Source organism: Geotrypetes seraphini, chromosome 13 (assembly GCF_902459505.1).
Source record: "Geotrypetes seraphini chromosome 13, aGeoSer1.1, whole genome shotgun sequence".
Taxonomy (NCBI): domain Eukaryota; kingdom Metazoa; phylum Chordata; class Amphibia; order Gymnophiona; family Dermophiidae; genus Geotrypetes; species Geotrypetes seraphini.
In genome coordinates this window covers 593,204-619,639 of record NC_047096.1, presented here as the reverse complement: position 1 = coordinate 619,639, position 26,436 = coordinate 593,204, and the positions used below count along the sequence as shown (strand labels likewise).

Below are 26,436 nucleotides of genomic sequence, written 5' to 3'. Positions count from 1 at the left end.
CTTTGTGCATGCTTTGTTTCTGCACTGGAACTCTTTTGTGTGTTAGGTCATAGCTATGGGGACAGGGTTGTCCTGAGCTTTCTTACTGCAAATTCTCTACAGCTTTGGAACTTCACTTCTTAATCTTTTAAGCATAGACCCTTTTAATTCTCTTTAGATTTTTGCACTTATAATGCTCAGTTTGAAGATCACAATGAAATTAATAATACTCACTGATAACCTATAAGTCAACTTTTGAACATCAAAGTTGAATTCTACATGGCTGATTTCAAAATGTCTTACCAATATATGAGAGGCTGCTGAAAAATTCTCAGCCCAAGGAAGAAGAAAATGATGTGGAGCCATGAAACTTACACGTTATGCCACACTTTTCATTTCCAAATACATAAATAAGAAAAGTATGGCAAAACGTGTAAGTTTCATGGCTCCACATCATTCTCTTCTTTGTTGGGCTGAGAACTTTTCAACAACCCTTTGTATTGTGATGTCATAATGCCTTATTCCTACCAATGCCTAAGAGCCAACCTCTTCGGTGATGTCATAATGCCTCCTTCCACCAGTGTCTCATAGGTGATGTCACAATGGCTTGGTTTCCCTATACTTGTGCCCATTTCATAGAGGCATTTGCCTCATTGAAACAAAGTGTCAAGAGAAGTGTGGAATAACTAGTAAGTTTCATGGCTCCACATCATTCTCTTCCTGGCTGAGCTGAGAACTTTTCAGTGGCCCCTCATATGCTGTGCAAAACAGTGCTTCAAACATTTTCCTACATTTAAATAAAAATCAAGTTTGAAGTTTATTAGGTTTTTGTATACCACCAAATGACGTTCCTACTCCCAGTTTATACCGAGCCACTACAATCAACTGCCCCCACATATTAGATGACTCCCTTCCTCCATACCTCATTACAAACTTACTCCCTCCGGTGCAGTACCCGGAAGCGACATCAGAGAGAGCCGAAAGCCTTTTTGTTGGCATTGAATACTGCCAGTCCAGTCCAGACCACCTGGTGCTGTGCATATTGTGCCAGGGCTGTTTGCAGGAATTTTCAGCGAGATCACGCCACTGAAAGTCAGGATATGGGTCTAGCATGCCTTATCCAGGACAGGTAACAGCTACTATTATTAAGCTCTTAGACTGTGAGGCCTCTCTGCAGATCGAGAAATACCTCATGTAATTAAATGTACTGTAACTCACCTTGACCTAAACCCCAAATCCCTTCCCCAGTGAAATCAGACATGGATAGAGAAGAGAGGGGAAAGAACTCCTCTGGAGGCTCCATGAGAGCTTTGCTGTCTGAGCTGTAATAAATGGCCCTAGAGACTTTCATCCTACTGATATTTCTTTGGTGCCAGTCAGACCCTGGTACAGGATGGAAGACAGGGGGAGGAATCCCTGACAGCAGCTGGCTCCAGAGGCATGAAATGTTGGCTCTTTCCAGCTGCTTTTAAAATTGACAGCATTCTGCAGAATATCAGAGCTGCCAAGAATGGCTGGACTTGATCCACTAGATCTATTTCCCTTTAAGATCTCTTCCTTCTTATTCTCAAGCAAATGTTCTTCTGTAAATGGTAACTTGCCAGGCTGGCCACTGGGCTTGATGGGCTTAGCGACCAAAATCAGCTGAAGCAGTGTTTGAATTTCTATGAAGACCTGTTCATTTGAACATAAAAGGTTTATTTTGCTCCTCTTATTCTTACAAACTGAGTTTTCTAGCAGTTGACGTTAAGAATTGAAAATGACCGAACTGCGTTATTAGAAAGAAGAGGTTGGTTATCATTTGCTCTGAGGCTTTCCGGGATCTGGGTGTAGGAGCCACAGCTAGTGATTTGAAGAAAACTAGACCTGCTGCACAGGTTGGGGGGTAGGAAGGGAACAAAAGAGATGCCAGCCCACTTTTGGCTCAGGCCCGCCCATAATTGACTGTCTGGCTACGCCACAGAATGGATCCCTCTCTTCTATCTACGCCTCAACTATCAGGGACCCAGAGACGGTGTGGGTAAAGCAGAAATCCAACCTGGTTCTGCATATAGAACACTTAAATAGTATACAGAACTACCGTAATTCTAATTTCTATATGTGCCACACATAATGCACAGACAGAGATGGTTTCCTTTCTCAGCCACTTCCTCTGATGCTCTGTCAACATTTAGACACTGTTTTCTTAACGGTTGATCAGATCTTTCAGCTGCAGATTTCATCATCTGACTTAAATGCAGGGGGGATGTGCTGGACTCATTAGCACAAAGGAATGTAGTGGGAGTCCCAGGAAACCATCAGGCAAACTGGCTGGTCACCAAGAGCAGCAGCTTCCCAACCGGTCATCAGCCTGTGTTTTAACCTGCTGGGATGGCGGTCAATTCCCAGATAGCTTTAAGAATCCTAACAAAAATCAGGCCTATAAAGCTTGCAAATGCAAATGCTTCTTCTGTTAGAATGGCCCAGGGTTCAAATCTCACCACTGCTTTCTTCTAAGCCTTTAGTACCTAGGGGGGCTGACTAGACCCTCGTTCTGCCCCTGGACCTACCTTTGCACACACTGAAATTTACTTCACTTCCTTGGATCTTGTTTAACTGACTTTATCCTAACTGACTCTGCTATCCATCTCTATCTGCACTTTGCCCCTTGGCTACATGAGAAGTTGTATTATACAAGTAGAAAAGTTTCAAGTTTGTTTTTAATTTGATCTAGCGCCTATCTGAATGTCTAAGCAGTGAACATACAAAGTTATAAGCACATAAGCATCGCCTCTGCCGAGTCAGACCATAGGTCCATCGTGCTCAGCAGTCTGCACTCGCGACGGCCCCCCAGGTCCATGACCTATAGTGTTCTTTCACTTAAGACATTTTATCCTTTATAGTACCCCTCTAGCTATACCCCTCAATCCCCTTTTCCTTTAGGAACATGTCCAACCCCTTTTTGAAACCCAAAATCGTACTGAAGATATTTCTTGATAAAGACAATTGGCAAATACTTGCTACAGGAGGGACATTAATGACATTATATTGCAAAAGAAAAAACTTAAAAGGAGGGGAACACCGAGGGGAGAAGGACATGGGAGTTTGCCCAGAATGATTGTACTTATGGGAGCTTATCAGGTGTTTCATACGTATCTCTGAATTTCACAGCTGTGAAATCTATGTATTATTGATGCTTTTCCATGGAGTCCTATTATTAGGTTTCAGTTGTTTATATTTGGTCTTTTTGCTGCGTTGTACCTGCTGTACACCGCCTTGGGTGAATATCTTCATAAAGGTGTTTAATAAATTAGGGGTTTCTGGTATAATCATAAGTCCTTGATGACACTTTTCAGGATTTACTTGTTTTAGAATATAAACTTTTTAATATTTTCTTTTGTAATAGGAAATCATAAGGAGCAATGACATCTTTATCTCAAGAAAAAACATCTACTTGAGGGGACCATTTCCACTTTCAAGTCCAGGAGCCAGGAGAGAGGGGAGGACTCACAAGGCTTGAAATTTTCTCTGCTTGTGCAGTCCTTCTAGGAAGTGGCTATTTATGAAGAGTAAAAGATATCCACAGAGAGGGGAAGGAGGGAAAGAATAGGAATAGCAACAGGGACACAGACAGGGGAAAGTGCTGGACACAGGGTGAAAAGGAAAAGGGACACAGAGAAAGGAGATTCTAGACATGGAGGGAGATGCTGCACATAGCGGGAGAATGGGGACAGAGAAACAGAGAAGGGAGATGCTGTACAGGGGAAGAAAAAAGGAGAGGGACACAGAAAGGGAAGATATTGGACATAGTAGATACAGGAGGAGAATAGGAAGCGAGACAGAAAAGGGTCTGGCTATAAGGAGGACAGGGAGAGAACAACGGGAGGGGAAATGCTGGCACTTGGTGGGAAGAGAAACAGAGGGGGGAGATGCTGGGTACAATGGAAGGATAATAATAGAGATACAGGGGGAAAGGGAAGATAGGGACAAGGACATAGAACAGGGAACTGTTCGACATGGGGGAGGGGAGAATAGGAACAAGAGAGAAAGGACATGCTGGACAAGGGGGAAGGATAGGGACGGGGACACAGAGGGGCAGTGCTGAACACAGGAGTTAGGAAGACACAGAGAGAGATGGGAAATGCCAGATAGGAATGTGGGAGATGCTAAACATGGGGAAGGAGAGGAAAGATTTAGCAATGGGAAAATGGAAGGGAAAGAGATGGAAATCTGAAGATAGAAGCAGTAAAAGAGAAAATGGAGGAGTGTTTGGTAAGAAGAAGTGAAATCTGGACAGAGAAGTAGAAAAATAAATATAAAATAAAGAGGTCAGTGGTGGGAATTAGTGTGTGGGAGGAGTAAAGAGAAGAAATGGCAAATGGACAGGACAACAGATCTTGAAAACAGAGGGGTCAATATTCAGTGGAACTTGTCTGGGTAGCCACAGCTCCTACCTGGATAGCCAAATTATTTGCACTATGTGGATAATACAGCTAGATATCTAGTCTGACCACCTTGGCACTATCTGGAGGTTGTGTGGTTAGAGGCAAGATCCAATCTGCTAACTTGGTAACTGTTGTCCTGTTATCTATCCAGGTACTAGGGGATATAGCCAATCAGAATCTTAGGCTACTCCCAGTGCATCCCAGATTTCGATTGGCCCAAGTGCCTAAGGCCCCTCCTACAGGAGGGGCTTTAAGCACCTGGGCCAATCAGGCCCTTAGGTCCCTTCCTAGTGCATCTCATGATGCATCGAGAAGGGGCAAGCCCACCATTGCAGCGGAGGAGGGCCTGCTGGCCTGATGCAGGCAGGAGCCATCCATCCGGCCAATGATTCCAAGTTAGGGGGAGGTTCATGGGGGTCCTGGTGGGTGTGTGGGGTCCAGGTGGGATTAGGGGGGTCTTGGTGGGGGGAGCCTGGTGAGGGTGGGGGCAAATTTTTTTTGGGGGTGGGGGGTATCAGCAGAAGGGACTGGGCATCTCTCCTGCCAGTGATGTATGGGGGAGGGTTTGGAGGTGCTAGGGAGGAGGGTCTGGGCATACTTCCTGCCACGATCGTTCGGGGAGTCCCGGCAGGAGGGATTGGATTTCCCTCCTGCCGGCGATGTACCGGGAGGGGGGGGGGGGGACACAGTGTTTTAAAATATTAAGGTGACTAGAGTTGGACATATATAATTATCACCTTAGTTGAATGAAGTTCCCCTGAATATTTGTGTATTCCTTAAATAAAGACATGAAGATGGGAACGGTGATGAATTTTGTCACCGGGTCATTCTCTAATCCAGGGAATCAGGCTCTTGAAATCCCCAGAACTGGTCACTAGTTCAGCTTCTCCAATACCCCAACTGCAAATATTGCCCGTCTGTCTGTCATCATAGTTTGAGTAGCTCATTTGCAGGGTTTTCGTGCTGCTGTTTCTGAGGTGACATCAGAATTTCAATACATAATTGTTTTGTATGACAAAGCTCCCCTGCAGTGTATAGACTCTAGAATGGGTAAAATTTTTTGTGATGTATATATTAAGTTCAGTGTGAATTTGTCTACCATTCAAGCACATAATGAAAACTGTCTGCAGCGTCAGTGAGGATTAAAATTTCTTTGAGAAAAAAAATCAAATGAATTTTAACAACAGTTTATAAAACAAATTTAAAGAACTATTTAAGATTTATTTTGTTCAGCTGCTGCAACCTGGTTCATCCCATGATCTGAAGGAGATTTGTACTCTTGCAAAAGTCCATCTAGGGCAGGCCATGGACTTGATGAACCTGTGCGAAAATCTGAAGCCAGTGGGCCACTCTAATTACCAACCTCCATTCTCCCTCAGTGGCACAGTCCAAATATTTATGCTGACTGCAGTCACCCTCATTTCTGAGTAACTGAGACCAGCAGAATATTTCTGTGGGCATATGTGGGGTTTGGCATGGGATTCAGCTGCCCCACTTTAGGGTTAACCACTGGCATTTTCTAAAAGTCCCGAAGGCTCTTTGTCAGCAAAGATGGTAGTGTCACATGTCAGCTGAGGGGAATGAGAAGGTCCTGGAGGCTTGAGGTTACTGAAATCTGTAATTTAATTATAGCGGGAAAATGGTACTTGGTTTTCTTCTTGTTTCGAAAGTCGGGTCTTGCTCACCTGAGTCTGAGTCCCCACTGGTGAAGGAAGACTGCTGGGGTGCCTTCTCTTGCTTTCTCAGCTCTGTGGCTGGTCTGATGAAGTTTTCTGACTTGAACCTCTTTCTTGCCAAGAATGCTTTATAAGTAAGAGCTTTGTTCTCATGCATTGTTCTTAATTTCTTGGCAAAATAAAAGAATGATTTTAGCCAATCAGGAGAATGTCAACAGTTCCTCCACTTTTCAGACTCTAGAGCCAGAGAATCAGGGCCTTTGCTCCAGGCAGTGGGAGGGAAAGCGGAGAGCAGAGAATAGAATGGAATTATAGTTACCTGAACAGGACAAGCTCCATCTTGTCAAGTATAAGCAAGAATCCATCCAAGGAGCAGAGCAGAGGGGCTGGAACTTTCCTACCACCTTTCCCTTTCAGCTCAGTCAGTGCCATTGTCTCCGGCTGTTACCTGTAGGGTGTAGAATATTTATTATGTCTGGACAGGATTAAACACAGTTAACAACCACCACCACAACAAAAGTTTCTTCACGTCTTGAGACAAAATCTAGAAAAGCAGTAGAAACCAGAATAATTATGTATCACACATTATCAGAGGAATAGTCGAGTAAGTTCAATCAGTGACGTTTTGGACCTGCACCAGAGACTTCACATACTGTGCCTGTATCTTACAGCCTCCAATGTCTGACATCCTTCACAATACTGTATACTGTACCTCCTGCAAATGACATAACATGTGTATATCTGAGATTTGGTGCTGAGTACAACTTTCATACCCTTCTGCAAGATTTGGGACTGTTCCCCTCAGGCTGAAGCAGGAGGTTCAGTGCATAGCATGGTGTTGCTGTCCACCCCACCCGAAAAGAAGAGCCACACTTTGGTTTACACTGCAGAGACAGACCAGCTGCCTGGCCTTCAAGGAATGTCATTGATTTCAGTAAGGAAGAGATTATGCTCGTCAGGATATGGAGAAACTGGGAACAGGAGTTGCTTCCAATTAAACCTGATAAGTTGCTGATTTTTTTAAATCTCCATCAAGGTGGGAGTGGTACTGGAGGAAAGGAGAAGGGCAGGTGCGGTCCCTTTCCACAAAAGCAGAAGTAAATGGAGCACATTCTGAGGAAAAGGATGTTACCAGTGATGTGCCACAAGGTTTGATTTTTGGACTTGCTGTTTTTACAATTTTTGTAAGTGATATTACTGAAGGGCTGTCTGGTAAGGTTTGCCTCTTTGCAGATAATACCAAAATCTGATGGTGTAGATAACATGAGGAAGGACTTAGTAAAGCTTTATGAATATTCTGGGGAGAATATGGCACAGTGGTTAGAGGTATAGGCTCAGCACCCTGAGGTTGTGAATTTAAATCTCACACTGCTCCTTGTGACCCTGGGCAAGTCACTTAATCCCTCATTGACAGAGTATGATCTCACTGGGACTGATAGGAAAAAATGCTTGAGTACTTTTAAGCTATAAGTGGTACATAATTAAAGCTAAGAAATGCAAGGTCATTCATTTGGGCTGCAAAAACCCGAGGGAACAGTACAGTTTAGGGGGTGAAGAACTTATGTGCACGACAGAAGAGCGGGACTTGGGTGTGATTGTATGTGATGATCTTAAGGTGGCCAAACAGGTTGAAATGGTGATGGCGAAAGCTCGAAGGATTCTGGGTTGCCTAGAGAGAGGTATGGCCAGTAGGAAAAAGGAGGTATTGATGCCCCTGTAGAAGACTCTGGTGAGACCTCATTTAGAATATTGTGTACAATTCTGGAGATATAAAAGGATGGAGTTGGTCCAGAGGAAGGCTGCTAAAATGGTGTGTGGTCTTCGTCATAAGACTTAAAGATCTCGATACATTTATATTTTAGACAGGTGCTTATTTTGTACCTGGGGCAATGAAGTGTTAAGTGACTGTGGACTTTCTGGGTTCTCCCATTTCTCTTTTTCCTGCCCCTTCTCAAGAAAGGTATAAGGCAATTGCTTTCTATGTTTGTATGTGATCAAATAGCAATCTCACAATATGATTTGCCAGAAGAGTTGACGCAGTTGCTTGTAAGTAGATTAAATCTGAATTTGCTTCACTGAACCTTCTTCCTTTAATGGGATATATTGAAAATGGAGATTTCACTAGGCGCAATTGCGCTGTTATAACACATTATTAGGGGCTCACTCTGCTCTGTTTTAATTTATTTAAGATCATAAGAGCATAAGAATTGCCATGCTGGGACAGACCGAAGGTCCATCAAGTCCAGCATCTTGTTTCCACCAGTGGCCAACCCAGGTCCCAAGTACCAGACAGAACCCCAAAGAGTAGCCACATTCCAGAGCTGAGATTGTGATGTCATAATGCCTCATTCCACCAATGCCTAAGAGCCAACCTGAGCAGTGATGTCACAATGGCTTCATTGTCCTAGACTCAACTCACATAAGAACATAAGAATAGCCTTCCTGGGTCAGACCAATGGCCATCTGGCCCAGTAGCCCATCTTCACGGAAGCCAATCCAAGTCACAAGTACCTGACAAAAACCCAAAGAGTAGCCACATTCCAGAGCTGAGATTGTGATGTCATAATGCCTCATTCCACCAATGCCTAAGAGTCAAACTCATCAGTGATGTCACAATGGCTTGGTTGTCCTATACTTGGCTCACATAAGAACATAAGAATTGCCATACTGGGACAGACTGAAGGTCCATCAAGTCCAGTATCCTGTTTCCACCAGTGGCCAACCCAGGACCCAAGTACCAGACAGAACCCCAAAGAGTAGCCACATTCCAGAGCTGAGATTGTGATGTCATAATGCCTCATTCCACCAATGCCTAAGAGTCAAACTCATCAGTGATGTCACAATGGCTCGGTTGTCCTATACTCGGCTCACATTAGAACATAAGAATTGCCATATCAGGACAGATTGAAGGTCCATCAAGCCCAGCATTCAATTTCCAACAGTAGCCAACCCAGGTCCCAAGTACCTAGCTGGATCCTAAGTAGCAAAACAGATTTTATTCTGCTTATCCCGAGGTACAACTATACGATGGGAGGGATATTATTGAATGAGAGCAACCAAGAAAGGGACTTGGGGGTAATGGTGGACATGACAATGAAGCCGACGGCACAGTGCGCAACAGCCGCTAAGAAAGCAAATAGAATGCTAGGCATAATCAAGAAGGGTATTACAACAAGGACAAAAGAAGTTATCCTGCCATTGTATCGGGCGATGGTGCGCCCGCATCTGGAATACTGCGTCCAATATTGATCTCCGTACCTTAGGAAGGATATGGCGTTACTCGAGAGGGTTCAGAGGAGAGCGACACGCTTGATAAAAGGGATGGAAAACCTCTCATACGCTGAGAGATTGGAGAAACTGGGTCTCTTTTCCCTGGAGAAGAGGAGACTTAGAGGGGATATGATAGAGACTTATAAGATCATGAAGGGCATAGAGAGAGTAGAGAAGGACAGATTCTTCAAACTTTCGAAAAATAAAAGAACAAGAGGACACTTGGAAAAGTTGAAAGGGGACAGATTTAAAACGAATGCTAGGAAGTTCTTCTTTACCCAACGAGTGGTGGACACCTGGAATGCGCTTCCAGAGGGTGTAATAGGGCAGGGTACGGTACTGGGATTCAAGAAAGGATTGGACAATTTCCTGCTGGAAAAGGGGATAGAGGGGTATAAATAGAGGATTACTGCACAGGTCCTGGACCTGTTGGGCCGCCGCGTGTGCGGACTGCTGGGCATGATGGACCTCAGGTCTGACCCAGCAGAGGCATTGCTTATGTTCTTATGTTCTTATGTTATCCTAGGACTAAGAAGTGGATTTCCCCAAGCCATCTCAATAATGGCCTATGGACTTCTCTTTTAGGAAATTATCCAAACCTTTTCTAAACCCCGCTAAGCTAACTGATTTCCTTTTTCTTTTTACATCTATGTTCTTGGTTTCCTCTGTATTGGTGTCTTAGAACATCATGTACAGATGGTATATTTTTCCATGTAAATTTCTCTTTCTTTTCCTTATATGTTTTCATTATGTGGCTGAGTTCCTATGCAAGACTTTTCTTGTATATGCTTCCATAATCCTATATGTGATCCCCCTCCCCCCGAAAAATGCCTCCACTGTGAAAACAGCGTAGAGGATTTTTCAGGCGGTCGCTGAGGTTTTAGTCTATGGCTAGCACAGACTGAAGGAGTGGAACAGGAGGTCCTTTCCCCAGTGAGGAGGGGGGGGCCCTAAGGAATTGCACTAGGAAATTCCTGGCTTCTGGTTGCTCTATCCCCCACCAGAACCCTTTGTCTGAAAGGGGGGGGGGGGGGCTCCTAAGCAGTTGGGAGGTAGCAGAGAGAGAAAAAAAAGGAAAGGCCAATTTTCCCTTAACCTTACACTCCAGATCGCTCCATTCCTATTTTATTTTCTTCCACCTTGCTCCTTTTTTTCATGTGCTGCTCTGCTAAGGTTATTAGCCCCTTGCCAAATCAAGGAGCTTCACTCCACCACGTAAGTACTTTGAACAATACTGGTCCTGAGTATCTAGCAGATTCTCGCAGGACTGGCAGGGACACAACTAGGTTGAAACATAGGAACAAAGTTTTAGCTCCTTGACCATCTCTTTGAAGCTTAATTCTTCCTGTACAAAGTTATTTAGCTTTGCAGCAATTATATCTTTGAATTCTATGCCAACCGATCTTAGAATGGAACAGGGTTATTTGAAATTCTGGTAATATAGTTAAATATAACAAAACATAAGGGAAATAAGGTGAAACCATTTTATTTGACTAACCATGCATATTTTGATCAGCTTTCAAAGGAAATCCTTCTTCTTCAGAACAGAAAATTCTGGCTATTTCAGAAATATTGTAACTAATAAATAGATGGTATTTTTTTAGTTAAGTTAAGAACATACATAAGTAGTGCCTCTGCTGGGTCAGACCAGAGGTCCATCACGCCCAGCAGTCCGCTCACGCGGCGGTCCATCAGGTCCAGGACCTGTATAGTAATCCTCTATCTGTACCCTTCAATCCCCTTTTCCTTCAGGAAATCATCCAATCCCTTCTTGAACCCCATCACACCCTCTGGAAGCGCATTCCAGGTGTTCACCACCCTTTGGGCGAAGAAGAACTTCCTAGTATTGGTTCTGAATCTGTCCCCTCTTAATTTTTCCGAATGCCCTCTCATTCTTGTAGTTTTCGAACGTTTGAAGAATCTGTCCCTCTCCACTTTCTCTATGCCCTTCATGATCTTGTAAGTTTCTATCATGTCCCCTCTAAGTCTCCGCTTCTCCAGAGAAAAGAGCCCCAGTTTCTCTAATCTTTCCGCATATGAAAGATTTTCCATACCTTTTATCAGTCGCGTCGCTCTCCTCTGTACCCTCTCGAGTATTGCCATATCCTTTTTAAGGTACGGCGACCAATATTGGACTCAGTACTCCAGATGCAGCTGCACCATCGCCCGATACAACGGCAGGATAACGCCCTTCGTTCTGGTTGTATTACCTTTCTTGATTATACCTAGCATTCTGTTCGCTTTCTTTGAGGCCGCTGTGCACTGTGCCGACAGCTTCATTGTTTTGTTCACCAGTACCCCTAAGTCCTTCTCTAGGCTACTTTCACCCATTACTAGCCCTCCCATCGTATAGCTGTACATCGAGTTTCTGTTTCCTACATGCAAGACTTTGCATTTCTCTACATTAAACTTCATCTGTCATTTATATGCCCACTCTCCCAATTTATTCAGGTCCCTTTGTAAATCTTCACAGTCCTCTTTATTCCTAATCCCACTAAAAATATTGTGTCGTCAACAAATTTTATAACTTCGCACTTCAGCCCTGTTTTTAGGTCATTTATGAATACATTGAACAGCATGGTCGAGTACCGACCCCTGCGGAAAACCACTCGTGACCCTTTGTAAATGGTCTTTGAGCCATTGGTTGATAAAGTATATAAAAACTGTTATGAGTTGGGGCATTGGCAGAGATGATCAAATAGGGGGAAAATTCCCTTATTTGTCAAAGTAACCCAATGTGGTACATCCCAGGAGGCCCTGTCTTTTTCCAAGGGGAGGATTGGTATGAGAGTCCAGAGAGGGCATGGGGGTAGGGGGTGCCGCTAGACACCAGAGATATTGGGAGGATCAGAAGGCAGTGTATTGAGAGATCATCTTGGATAGGGAAAACCTGGACATGTACTCTTTTTAAAGGACTGTCTGGGTGTCTGAATTTTGGAAGGCTCCGAACTCAGGACCACATGTGGAGGGCCTCCGACCATGCGGGGATGCGACATGATGACATCACACACATGACATCAGTGCATGCTCAGAGGCCCTCCAGATGCAGCCCGAAGCTCGAGGAAGAAGAGACAAGGTTGTGTGGGGGTGGGGCTGGGTCAGTACGAGGCAGGACCATGTGTCCTCTTTTTTTAATGAAGAAATCTGGTGGGAGGGAGGGAGGTCCAGATAGGAGGAAGGAGCTATTAGCTTTTCTTCCCCATCGGGGTGGAATAGCTAATTGCCTGATTTGAATATGCTGTGTGCCCATGTCAACTGGACAAGCTAACTAGAGGTCTGCACGGGAACGGGATCGCGGGAATCCTGCGGGTCCCGCGGGAATCCCCCCTAACCCACGGGACTCCCATGGGGACCCCCTCTGGCCCACTGGACTCCCACGGGGACCCCCCTCTAGCCAACGGGACTCCCACGGGGATGGAAGGCTTTGGAAGCAGGTTTCGTCCATATAATATAATGGACACGTCAGCCTTAGTAAAAGAGGGGGTTTATAAGTTAATTACCTGAACAGAAAACAAAAAAAGGGTTCCACCAAAGAGATTTCACAAGGAAAACAGCAGCGCAAACACAAAAGAAACTGTGGAATTGATGATCCTGTCAGAAGTAATTGCTGCTTTTTATGGGGATGGGCGGGGATGGAGGTAATTCCTTGCGGGGACAGGTGGGGACGGAGAGGATCCTTGCGGGGACGGTCGGGGATGGGTGGGATTTCTGTCCCCATACAACTCTCTAAAGCTAACTCCCTTGCTGGAGCCGTTTCTGCGTCATGCAGCTGGTAACGTGTGTTAACTGTGCGCTTCTCTCTAAGATTGTAAGAAAATACCAGCAGTACCTGACTTAAGCGATTTCTGAAGAAATCATGAGCTAAATGCAGATCCCTCACAAATTCACACCCTTCTGTATTCAGCAGTTTCTAGATGTGAGGAATGCATTGCTCAGGTATCCTGAACTGCCTTTCTGTACAATCTGTGGCGGTTGCTGGTGGAGCAGAATGATTCTTGCACTGTTTCTCTTCCTGTCTTCAGGGCTAAAACAGGAAAAGCTTCAGCTGCTGGGCATTTGGACAACAGCTGTGAGGGGTCAGCATTACGCACAATTGGTAAACCACAAAAACCACTTGTGGTGGCCAAGAACAGTGACATCAACCGTGGTAAGGCAGAGCAAAATCAGCCACATCCTCCTATGACTAATGTTGAGGCCCAAGACCACGGCTAGAATTCTCAGAGGGGTTGAGGTGGTCCACTCTCCTCAAAGAAGGTGTAAGGAGTGAGCAGGGTTTCCCATTTCTCTCAGACAATGTTTTGCCATCACTTTGCTTAAATACGCTTTCTTATGTATGTAAGCTTGTAAGCCATTCTGAGCTCTGGGAGGACAGAATATTTGTGCAAGGGAGGGGTTGTGAAGCATCAGAATTGCACCCCTCAGAGGTAATTTCTGGAAGGTAAGACTGCAGAGAAGGAAGCATGACTGAAGTATTTGAAACATAGCCTTTAGGTAGGGGGGGAGGAGACAATTTAATTCAAGCACAGTACCAAGCTTCCAAGCCGCGAGCTCATAGGTCTCTCTTGTCACTGCACAGCAGAAACACTTGCATTTCCATCTTGTTCGTTGCTTAGCTTGACACTTTCCACTTCAAGCTCAATCAGAACCAAAATGAAAGGGACCTTTTCAGACTCACAAGGGAGGGAGCAATGGTGCCATATAAACAAGGATGCATTTCTGTGTTCATGTAGGCTTCCACCTGAGCAACAGAGATGGTTTACTATAATAGAAACATAGAAACATGATGGCAGATAAAGGCCAAATGGTCCATCTGTAGTAACCATTATCTCCTCCTCTCTCTAAGAGATCCCACATGCCTATCACAGACTTTCTTGAATTCAGAGACAGTCTCTGTCTCCACCACCTCTTCTGGGAGACTGTTCCACACAACTACCACCCTTTCTGTACTCCTGAGCCTATCACCTCTCAACTTCATTCTATGCCCTCTCATTCCAGAGCTTCCTTTCAAATGAAAGAGACTCGACTCATGCGTATTTACATCACGTAGGTATTTAAACATCTCTATCATATCTCTCCTCTCCCAGCTTTCCTCCGAAGTATACAGATTGAGATCTGTATACTTAAGTCTGTCCCCATACGCCTTATGATGAAGACCGCACACCATTTTAGTAGCCTTCCTATGGACCGACTCCATCCTTTTTATATCTTTTTGAAGGTGCGGCCTCTAGAAGTGTACATAATATTCTAAATAGGGTCTCACCAGACTCTTATACAGAGACATCAATACCTCCTTTTTCTTACTGGACATATCTACCATATGAAAAACGGCTTGACAAATTACAGCTATACTCGCTCGAGGAGCGCAGAGAGAGGGGGGACATGATCGAGACGTTCAAGTATCTTACGGGCCGCATCGAGGCGGAGGAAGATATCTTCTTTTTCAAGGGTCCCACGACAACAAGAGGGCATCCGTTGAAAATCAGGGGCGGGAAACTACGAGGTGACACCAGGAAATTCTTTTTCACTGAAAGAGTGGTTGATCGCTGGAATAGTCTTCCACTACAGGTGATTGAGGCCAGCAGCGTGCCTGATTTTAAGGCCAAATGGGATCGGCACATGGGATCTATTCACAGGGCAAAGGTAGGGGAGGGACATTAAGGTGGGCAGACTAGATGGGCCGTGGGCCCTTATCTGCCGTCTATTTCTATGTTTCTATGTTACCTCTCCCTATGCAATCTAGCATTCTTCTAGCTTTCACCGTCATCTTTTCAACCTGTTTGGCCACCTTAAGATCATCACATACGATCACACCCAAGTCCCGCTCTTCTGTCATGCACATAAGTTCTTCACCCCCTAAACTGTACCGTTCCCTCGGATTTTTGCAGCCCAAATACATGTATGACCTTGCATTTCTTAGCATTATATTTTAGCTGCCAAGTTTCAGACCATTTTTCAAGCTTCACAAGGTCTTTCTTCATGTTATTCACACCATCCTGGGTGTCTACTTTATTGTAGATTTTGGTATCATCTGCCTAAGTAGAAAGAAGCCAGAAAAATTAAATTTGGGATTTCAGAAACATTGCCTATTAAACGAAGAGGAATTAGAAAATAGGAGGATCCAGCAGAGTAGGAGGAGATAAGACAACTGGGCTAGATTAAAACAGCTATAAAAACAGAGACTCTGGAATTTGTTTTGTTTTCCCAACACATGTCGAGAAGTATAAAGTAATACATGTAGAGAAAAATAATCCTAAAGATATGTGGGTTTCAGCAAAAAAATCTTAAAATTAATGTGGGCAATGTTTAAAATCCTCCAATGAAGTTTTTGAAGAGTCAAAAAACAAATAGAATACTATAATGTTCTCCATTCCTTTCTGAATAAATCCTAATGATTCTGAATCGATCCAAGTTGTGACCAGACTTTGATTACTGTGTGTAATTCTGGACCTTCTGTTTTTAAAGGATGTATGACAGCTAGAAATGATTCAAAGAAGAGCAACCAAATGATAAAGGGGATAGGAAGGCCTCTTGAAAAAGGCTGAACTAATTAAGGATTGTCAACTTGTAGTTGGGAGATTGGATAGATGTTACGCTGATTTTTAAAAAGAGTTCCAGGGGAGATCCAGCAAATTACAGACCGATAAGCCTGACTTCAGTGCTGGGCAAAATGGTGGAAACAATTGAAAAAAATAAAATTGTGGAACACGTAGACAAACATGATTTAATGAGACGGAGTCAGCATGGGTTCAACTGAGGGAGATCTTGCTTGATTTCTTTGACGGTGTGAATAAACATGTTGAGGGGGAAGGGCTGGGGGGCCGTGATGTGGGTATAGTGGGGCTGGGCAGAACTGGGCGGACTATGGGTTTGGATTTTAGTCAACTAAATTCTGGTAACTCTATTCCAACAGGCCTTTTAGATTGTGCTGCTGCTGTAGATGGTATTTGATTGATTTATAGATCAGATTTTTTCTGTATTTTATTTATTTAAAACATTTTTGATCCGCCTTTATCCAAATTTCCATACATAATAAAATAGCAAAAAACATACATCAATTAGAGGAAAATGCAAAGTTACAATATTCTGACTGCATTCAAAGTGTTCATAAGTACCATCATTCTTCAGTTTAATAAACCATTTATCTATATCATGTTTATTATGCAATTCTTACTATGAATGAATGTCCTTATGTAAACCACCTAGTACTTTGGGTAGTGCGGTATATAAACTGTGCCCCGAAAAACATCAATGTGAATGCCGTTCTAAACAGAATGACCTCATTTTTGGATAAGCATCTTTTGTTCAGCACAGCCCATCAAATAGTCAATGGCTTGAGGTAACAGGTTTCCACTTACCTTGCTCAGCCTTTCATATGTTTCAATAAAACGTCACCAAAACCATATTCAAGCTTCCCCAATAGTGAGAAGGTTGCCAGTTGAAACTTTACCAACACCCTGGATAAACCCTTCAAGTATATAATCAACTACTTTAACAGCATTTCATCTACAGGTCCTGGCCCCCATCCCTCAAATGTTTAGGAAGCAGAGATCTCCCAATATAATGGCAGGTGCTGAGTGATACTGATTGCTAAGAACATAAGAAATGCCTTCACCGAATCAGACCTTAGGTCCATCCAGTCCGGCGACCCGCACATGCGGAGGCCAAGCTAGGTGCTCCCTGATGAAGACCCTGTTCTACCCCTATCCCTCAATGTGATTTTCAAGAAGGTGTGCATCCAACTTGCCCTTGAATCTCAGAATGGTGGTTTCCGTCACAACCTCCTCCGGGAGTTGTCCGCAGTAAGTTTCCGATATCTCGGATGTTCATCTGCCAGAGGAATAAGGGGTCTCTGAAACTGTGACATGAAATTAGCAAAACTCCAAGCAATTCTCAGCAACTCTGACATTCATTTTACAGTGTGGCTGCCCACCACAGCTTTATTTTTTGAACAGATGTCCCTAAACCTATGCTCTCGGATAGTAATATTTTTACTCTGAAAGAAATGCAGGAAAGGATAGATATGATAGAGACATAAATACACAGGACAGTAACCCAGGAGTTAGCACCCAAGAAAAAGATTTACCCCCTCTTCTATTAAACTGTTCTAGCAGTTTTTAGCGCAGAAAGCCGCGCTGAATGACCTGCGCTGCTCCCAACACTCGTAGGAACTTCAGTGTGGCTCCCCACGCAGTTTAATAGAAGAGGCCATTAGATGCCATCATAGATAATATGCTCAATGAATGGTAGTAGCCAAAAGAGCAAAGAGGATGCTGGGACACTCAATGAAGTTACAGGTAAATACTTTTAAAACCCATAGATGGAAATATTTTTCAGGTAGAGAATAGTTAAGCTCTGGAACGTGTTGCCAGAGGTTGTGATAAGAACAGTTAATGTTTAAGAAAGGTTTGTACAATTTCCTGGAGGAAAAGTCCATAGTGTCCTATTGAAACAGACATGGGGTAACATAGAAACATAGAGTATGACGGCAGAAACAGGCCGACGGCCCATCAAATCTGCCCACTCAAGAACCCTCCCTCCTCGAGAATCCATCTTTTAAGCATTTCTCTGGAGCGACCCCACCTGACGGTCCCATCGTCCCTTGAAGTCGAGCGTTGTACTGGCCTCAACTACCTGGCGTGGAAGACCATTCCATTTATCAATTACCCTTTCGGTGAAGAAGTATTTCCTGGTGTCCCCATGAAATCTTCCTCCCCTGAGTTTTAGCGGGTGCCCTCTTGTCGCCGTGGGACCCGTAAGATAAAAGATTTCTTCTTCTACTTCAATGCGGCCCATGATGTATTTGAATGTTTCTATCATGTCTCCCCTTTCTCTGCGCTGTTTGAGATAATATAAGCGTAGCCTGTTCAGACGTTCTTCATATGGGAGATCTTTGAGTCCTGAGACCATCCTAGTGGCCGTTTGCTGAATTGACTCCATTCTCTTCACATCCTTTTGATAATGTGGCCTCCAAAACTGAACACAATACTCCAGGTGAGGTCTCACCATGGATCTGTATAATGGCAGTATAACTTCAGGCTTTTGGCTGATAAAGCTTCTTCTAATGCATCCCAGCATTTATCTAGCCTTTGCTGAAGCTTGGCAACTTTCATAGGGTAAGCCACTGCTTGTCCTGGGATCAGTAGTATGAAATGTTGCTACTATTTAGATTTCTGCCAGGTACTAATGACCTGGATTGGCCACCGTGAAGATGGGCTACTTGGCTAGATGGACCATTATTCTCCCAATAAGGCTATTCTTATGTTCTTATGTGAGCCATGTCTAGGACAATTGAGCTATTGTAACATCACTGATGAAATTGGCTCTTAGGCATTTGTGGAATGAGGCCTTATGACATAGTTACTGTGGATGGGCAGACTGGATGGGCCATTTGGCCTTTATCTGCCATCATGTTTCAATGTGACATCACAATTTTAGGTTTTTGCCTGGTACTTGTTATGTGGCTTGGCCACTATGAAGATGGACTACTGGGCTAGATGGACCATTGGTCTGACCCAGTGAGGCTATTTTTATGTTCTTAGTCAGTAACATCTTATGGTTTATTGTTTATTATAATTTAATAGACCATCTGTCCTGAGGAGAAAACAAAACAGTGAACAATAGACAATAAATCTAAATCTGAGAGGAAAGAATGCCAATTGTCAAATGACAGGAAATAAATTAAAGGAAAGGCTATGGAAAGTAATAGTAATATATTACTGGCATCAAGTCATTAGAAACACATTCGTTTTAAAAGCCTGAGTAAGTTTCTTCTAAAAGTAATATAAAGCAATCACCAGTTTCATTAGGAAATAGGAATGTTACAATTACTCGTCTGCGAAACATGAGAACATTAGAAGAGTCTAGCTGAGTCAGACCAAAGGTCCGTCTAGCCCAGGATTGTTTTCACAGTGGATGCACACACAAGGTCCAAGAAGCAGAAACGTATGGTAGAAAAGCCCTATGTGTAGAGGTTCCAACAGAGCCAGCAGAGCTGAGCTGCATTCCTGAGCCTTTTGCATTTACTGGAATCCTGAGGAAGGGCGTTCACACACTCAGACATGGACACATTTCTCAGGTTTTTGAATCACTCTGATTCTCCGTAGTTACTGTGCAGAAGTTCTGTTGTCCCTGAGGAATGGAGAGAGACTGGAGTAGATATGGTAGACGGTACAACTCTACAGGAGGAGAATGTTTGGTTGGAACTAGCAAAACTGAGAATGGACAAAGGCACAGGGCCAGATTAGATGCATCCAAGCAAGTTCAAAATGTTTTCAGGTCAGCACTAGCTCCCTTTACAGTTTTCAAAAATGTATACCTGGGTGACTCCACATTTACTGGGATAAAATCGAGGGCTGCAAAATCTCCCTCCCTGGGTGGGGGGTTTTAAACCTGCATGGAGCAGAGACAGCTGACATGTGGAGCTTTCATTCTGAAATCCTTGTACAGCATTGATGATGTGGACTTCTACAAGATTGGCTGGTAATTAATGCAGCTGTGATACCTGCCAGCTGTGAATTGAAAATGTGCTTCCAGGCCTCCAGGTGCAAAGTACCTGCAGACTCTATAAGCACCCTTGGCCTATTCAAGGAAATTCTACATCCCAGACATTCACATTTCTACATGCATCACACGCACAAATGTTTATAATGCTTTCATATATGCACTTATGAACACATGTAAATGTGTAAATATTAGGAAGGCATCCAAGCACCACGTCTGTCTGAAGCATGCTCTTGCAGCTGCCTCTCATAACCTCATTTTAAGTTAGAGAATTACCTCTGTATCTGTCTGATGTATAATCCTACCAGGAGCTGACTCCTTACCTAATTCTAGGTTCAGAGTTTTTGAATTACCTCCTTCATGTCTGTCTGAAGTGTGCTCTTACAAAACACCCTCTTAGTACCTCATTCTAAGTACTCAGTGCTAGAAGTTCTGTCTGAAGCGTGTTCCTATCTTGCATTCACTCTACCTAATTCCAGTCACAAAGTTCTAGAATTACCTCCTTCATGTCTCTCTGAAGCATGCTCCTACCAGATGCCCTCTTAGTACCTCATTCTAAGTACTCAGTTCTAGAATTACTCCCTTAACACCCAATATTCAGAAAGTTGGCTGTCTTCCGAGGTCTGCATCAAAACCAGAAATTTAATGTCAGTGCCATATCCGGGGTTCTTTTTGGCTGGTCAAAACATAACTACCTAAGCCAATACTCATGGAGAAAGTCAAAGGCTTTTTAGGTGGAGTCTATCTTGGTACTGAACTTAGCCGTACATGAAAAAGGACATAGTACTACTTGAAAGGGTCCAGAGAAGAGCGACTAAAATGGTTAAGGGGCTGGAGGAGTTGCCGTACAATGAGAGGCTAGAGAAACTGGGCCTCTTCTCCCTTGAAATGAGGAGACTGAGAGGGGACATGATCGAAACATTCAAGATATTGAAGGGAATAGACTTAGTAGAGAAAGAGAGATTGTTCACTCTCTCCAAGGTAGGGAGAACGAGAGGGCACTCTCTAAAATTGAAAGGGGATAGATTCCGTACAAACGTAAGGAAGCTCTTCTTCACCCAGAGAGTGGTAAAAAACTGGAACGCTCTTTCAGAGGCTGTTATAGGGGAAAATACCCTCCAGGGATTCAAGAAAAGGTTAGATAAGTTCCTACTGAACCAGAACGTACGCAGGAAAGGCTAGTATAGGCTGTGCGGGTGCTGGTGATTGTGGCTCCATTTAAGTTTTCTAAATTAGTTTGGTGCATGAACAGAAGGAGGCATAGCCCCTGACGAAACTGAAAGTGAAACGGTTGGGCAACCGTCGGGTACAAAAGAAAAGTGCTTTCCTTCCTTTAGCACCTTATGCACTTTATATTTATGAAAATTGAAATCAAAAATATATATAACAAGTATTCAGAGCACATGTCACTTTACCAAGACCAATGATGAATTTACCACCCCAGTAAGGGCATGAAAAACCAGTCAAGTAGTGCCTTGGGTATTGGAGGTCTGAATTTGTTCTCTGGTTCCTATTAGTTTTTTGTTTGAACAAATTTTTATTTTCTTCATTACAAGTTGATTTATCAGCTGATTAATACTGGCAGTCCTGGCTATGTCAAGTGACATAGTTGATCGCTGGAATATCCCCCAAACGGGATATTCAGTGTGAGATAGACGGTGATCTGAGCATCAGTTGATAACCAGCTGTGTGCTCTTTAGCAGGCTTGAAGCCGTTGCGAGGAATCTGAGTTTGCTTAAGTGTTTAGTATTATGGATGTTGGTTTGTTTGTTTCTCAGAACTGTACACAGGCTGGTCCTACGTTTTAAGTAGATAAAATAAGTTGTGTAGCCAATCAACATGTGTTATATAGCAATCTTCAAAGGTTACATATGTGCATAATTACCCACTGGAACTAGCCACACCCATTACACCTACAATATTTTAAAAAAATGCCAAAGCAGACATGCAGCTCCAAACACTGCCCCAAAACGACTCTGTTCAGGGCAAATGTTTGTGAAAATGGCTTTAAAGTATGCACACACTCGATAACAAACCATTTTTGCATTCAAACCAGTTTTGTACAACTAAATGGCTGGCTCTTTTACTGTATATGAAATAATGACATAGAAGGCATGCTGGGAAATCTCCTGACAATAGAAAAGCTTGATGGATCCAAGCAGGTCCCTGAAGGATCTTTGTTCAGTGGGCAGGGCTGCTTGCTGGACATTACTGAGTAGTTCTGGCATCCTGGTGCAGCTTGACTCTGAGGACAAAACCAAAAGGCATTTCCTGGTGGGGGTTAGTCACTTTTGTTCCCCTTTCACTGTCTCTCCTCCTGATTCTTGTCTTTGTACCTCTGTGGTATCCACTTTTCTCAGAATTTGTTCTGGGTCCTAATTACAAGATGCTTCTTTATCTTTGGTTCCTGTCCAAGATTCTTCTAGGCTGAACTGTGACTACAGAGCTGGGGATGGTGGGACCTCAAAGGGGTGATGATAGCAGGAGACAGATTGCTCCATATGAACAGATGTGTTTCAGGAAATAAAATAGAAGAAACACTTATTTGTCTTCCCCCTAAGTGAGTTGCAGGAGAGGGCTTTCGCCCACTTCCTCCAATCTTCTAAAGGCCCAACATGGACCAAAATCTTCAACTCAAAGAAATCTAAATGAATCAATTGCAGATTTTACTGGGACCCTTTCATGCCTTTTAGGGCGACGGTGAGTAAAAGAGGAGCATTAACATGAAGTGTGAGAGGTCCCCTCCCATAACTGAAAAAGCAGAAGCCTTAAAAGTATATGTGGGCCACTATTTAAAGAGCCATATTTTTGATAAATCAGTCCAGGGTCCTGTAAAATTAGTTATGCATGCAACTGAACTCCTTGTGTTATTATGCGGGAGAGGGGAGATTTGAAATTAAAAAATGTCATTCACCAGCAGTGGGCTACCTCTCCAAGATCTAATATTAAGATCCAAATCAGGTGGAGAAAAAGCCTCAAAAACTATTATCACACAGCAATCTTTGATGATTTGCAGCTGGCGTTCTTATTGTCAATGGCAAAAAACTCACACCTGCATTACAATGTTAAAAGCTCTAAAGAAGGAAAAACCCACGACTGTGCATAGGAATAATTTATCATTTTTAGATCACTTTTATTGATAGCTTTAAGTTCTAAAGATTCCAAATACAAAAAAGGCTGAAAAAACAGAAGCCAAATACCACTTAGCTCTGGCGCCAGAGAACAATGCGCTTTGCTGGTGAAACGAGTGCTTGATGGAGGTGTTTCTGGCTCTGTCGTGGATGGTTTACTTTCTGTGAGAGGCTTATGAACGCCGCCATTGAAAAGAAGAAGTTTATCTCTCCCAGTATTGTTCTCTGAAACGTTGAATGCTGGTTTTAAGATGAACTGTACTGTGAAGATCTATTTAAGATGCAATTATTCATCTGTAAAATCTTGTTTGTTATATTCTGTGCAAGTTATTATTGTAAAAGCCGCACTAGCGGCTGTGCTGCGCTAATGGCCCCGAAGCCCATAGAGATTTAAAGGGCTTCGGGGCCGTTGCTGAAAAGAGGCGGTTGATACATTTTTTAAATAAATAAAACAATACTGTAAAAGACTATTTATCTGCTATTGTTAGTGGTATCTGGGTGAAGAGGAGAAATTAGAAGTTTTGAATTGAAACCAAGTTGGTAGTTCTCCATTGAGATATTAAAGAAGTTGAAAATAAATATTGTAAAATTTCAGCTGAATGTCCATAATGATAAAAAAAAACTCCTTTTATCAAGCAGCTGCTTGATAAAAGGAGCCCAAAGAACTTAAGCACTGTTAAAGGGCTTTAGTTTATTTAAAATGTGAATCATTTTAAACTGATCTTTTAAAACTTTTAACCCAATTTTAAATATTTTAAGGGCCTCTTTTACCAAGTCATTTAGCACGGGATTTAAAGGGCTTCAGGAGCCATTGCCACGCAGCAGGCGTTAGTGCGGCTTTGTAAGGGGGGGGTAAATTATTTAAATTATTCACAATATGGGTCCTATTCATTTATGCTTCGTGGTTTGTTTATTTATAGTCCGCCTTTTTCAAGGCGAAGTACAACAGCACACACAGACATTTCAGACATCTCACAAAAACAAAGAAAAACAAAACAATATATTCAGCATAAAATCAAAATAAAATACCAACCTGACAATAAGAGCAATACCAAGAGCCAATCTCATACTGTGTATTTCATACAACAAAACAGACGTCTTTTCAACAGTTTCTTAAAGGCATCCAAATTGTTTTGATGTTTCATGTAAGACGGGAGCCTGGACCACAACATAAAAATGCCCCCAGGCTCAGCTCTTTTCTTGAGGGAATCGCCAGGTCATGTTGTGTTGTTTAAAATCTACAGTAGATGGACAATAATAATCATTTTCTATAAGAGTGGGAGTGTGTGGTGCAGTGGTTAGAGCTACAGCCTTGGCATCCTGAGGTTGTGGCTTTGAATCCCACACGGCTCCTTGTGACCCTGGGCAAGTCACTTAATCCCCATTGACCCAGGTACGTTAGATAGAGTGGGAGCCCGCCAGCACAGTTAGGGAAAAATGCTTGAGTACCTGAATAATTTGTAATCCACACAGAATTGTAGGATATGCAGAATATAAATTATTAAAAAAAAAATAAAATAAAATTTAAGAATGGATTTGTTTCTTTAATGAAGTTGCCTTTCCACTCAAAATCACTTTGTCTGAGATATCTTTTGAGTCACTAGAACATAAGATTATATGAGTGGCCATTCTGGGACAGACAGCTCAGTATCCTGTTTCTAACAGTGGCTGACCCAGGTCACAAGAACTTGGCAAGCTCTAAAGAGAAAAAGAGATTTTATGCTGCTTATCCTAGGAATATGCAGTGGAATTCTCCAAGTTCATCTGAATGACTTATGGACTTTTGTTTTAGGAAATTAGCAAATCTTTTTTAAACCCTGCTAAGCTAACTGATTTCATCACATTCTCTGGCAATTAATTCCAGAATTTAATTACACTTTCAGTGAAATAATATTTTCTCCAGTTTGTTTTAAATCTACTACTTAGTAAATTCATTACATGCTCCTTAGTCCTAGTTTTTTGTTTTTTTTGGGAAAGAGTAAACAAGCGAATTACTCCTCTCAGTAATTTATAGACCTCTATCATATCTCCCCTGAGCCTTCTCTTCTCCAGGCTGAAAGGCCCTAGCCACTTTAATGTTTCCTCATAGGGAAGTTATCCCATCCATTTTATCAGTTTTGTCATCGTTTTCTGTACCTTTTTCTAATTCTGCTATATCAGTTTTGAGATGCAGCGACCAGAATTGCACAGTATTCAAGGTACAGGTGCACCATAGAGCGATACAAGGGCATTATAACATTCTCATCTTTATTTTCCTGACTAGTATTTTAGCCCGTTACATTAACGGGTGCTAGAATATATGTTTGTTTGTCTTTATTTCTGTCTCTCTCTCCCTCCCGCTGTCTTTCTTTCTGTTTGTCTCTCTCCCTGGCCCCCTTTGTCTGTCTGTCTTTCTGTGTCTCTCCCTGCCCCTGTGTCTTTCTTCTTTTCTTTCTGTCTCCCTTCCTCCAGCTGTCTGTCTTTCTTTCTATCTATCTGTCTCTCCACAGCAGCAGCATTCCTTCCCCCTCCATTTCCCTCCCCCCACACCACTTCCCTGTGCAGCAGCAGCATTTCTCTTACCCCCACTTTCCCTTCCCGTGGTCTGGCCGGCTCCCTTAGTCCCTTACCACCCCTCCTTCCCTTCCCGCGGTCCCGGATTCCAGCAGCATCTGCAGCACTCTACACATGCTGCTTCGGGGCCTTCTACTGCCCTGATTTACTCTGGCACGTCCCTGATGACATCATCAGAGATGCAGCAGAGCAAATCAGGGTAGTAGAAGGCTCCAAAGCAGCGTGTGTAGAGTGCTGCAGACACTGCTGGAGTCAGCAGGTTTGTAGTCGGGACCGCGGGAAGGGAAGGGAGTGCGGCAAAGGACTAAGTGAGCTGGTCAGACGTCGGGAAGGGATGGGAGGGTCAGACTGCGAAAAAAACTTATGGAGTGAGTGGGGAGCCGGCAAAGGAGTCTTTTTGGTCAGTGATTCTCTTCCCGGGCCGCTATTTGGGTTCTGCTGCCGCGAGCGTGGGGTCATTTTAAGTGCATACGCACTCTTGCCGGCCACGGACACACGGATCAGGGTACACGCCGTAAAAGTGCGCATGCGCGCTTAGTGTTTTATTATATTAGATAATTCCTAGCATTCTATTTGCTTTCTTAGCTGCCGTTACACACTGAGCTGAGGGTTTCAATGTATCCGCAATTAGCTGAGCGTTTCAACATGTCCTCAAAGATCACCTGTTGCCTGTCCCACACAGGGTAACTTATAAAATGGCCCTTTTGACCAGCATTTATAGACAGACTTTTGATCCCATATGACCCTCCGAGAGCTTTAAGATCTATTTCTCAATTCAATCTTAACATTCCATCTTTAAAAATAATCGGTACACGTCGCACCTCAATTTTTTCTGTGACAGCCCCTATGATCTGGAATTCTCTTCCTTTACACTTAAAAGTGTGCATATCTGCGTTCTGTGTC

The 26,436-nt window shown here is 43.2% G+C and overlaps 1 protein-coding gene across 3 annotated transcripts in view; it reads right to left on the bottom strand.

The window, feature by feature from the left end:
* Positions 1–24,140, bottom strand: part of EPS8L3 (EPS8 like 3) — a 75,196-nt gene extending 51,056 nt beyond the window's left edge. Inside the window, exons 1-3 of one of the 3 annotated variants that reach the window (XM_033918552.1) lie at positions 24,014–24,140; positions 23,050–23,251; positions 6,399–6,527 (exon numbers count right to left, since the gene is read on the bottom strand). In XM_033918552.1, coding sequence (XP_033774443.1) covers positions 6,399–6,511 — 113 coding nt within the window. In that variant the 5' untranslated portion in view covers positions 6,512–6,527; positions 23,050–23,251; positions 24,014–24,140. Of the gene's footprint in view, positions 1–1,197; positions 1,267–6,398; positions 6,528–23,049; positions 23,252–24,013 lie in introns of those variants that run through there. The other 2 variants (XM_033918553.1, XM_033918554.1) reach the window with 2 other exon arrangements.
* Positions 24,141–26,436: the final 2,296 nt, after the last annotated feature.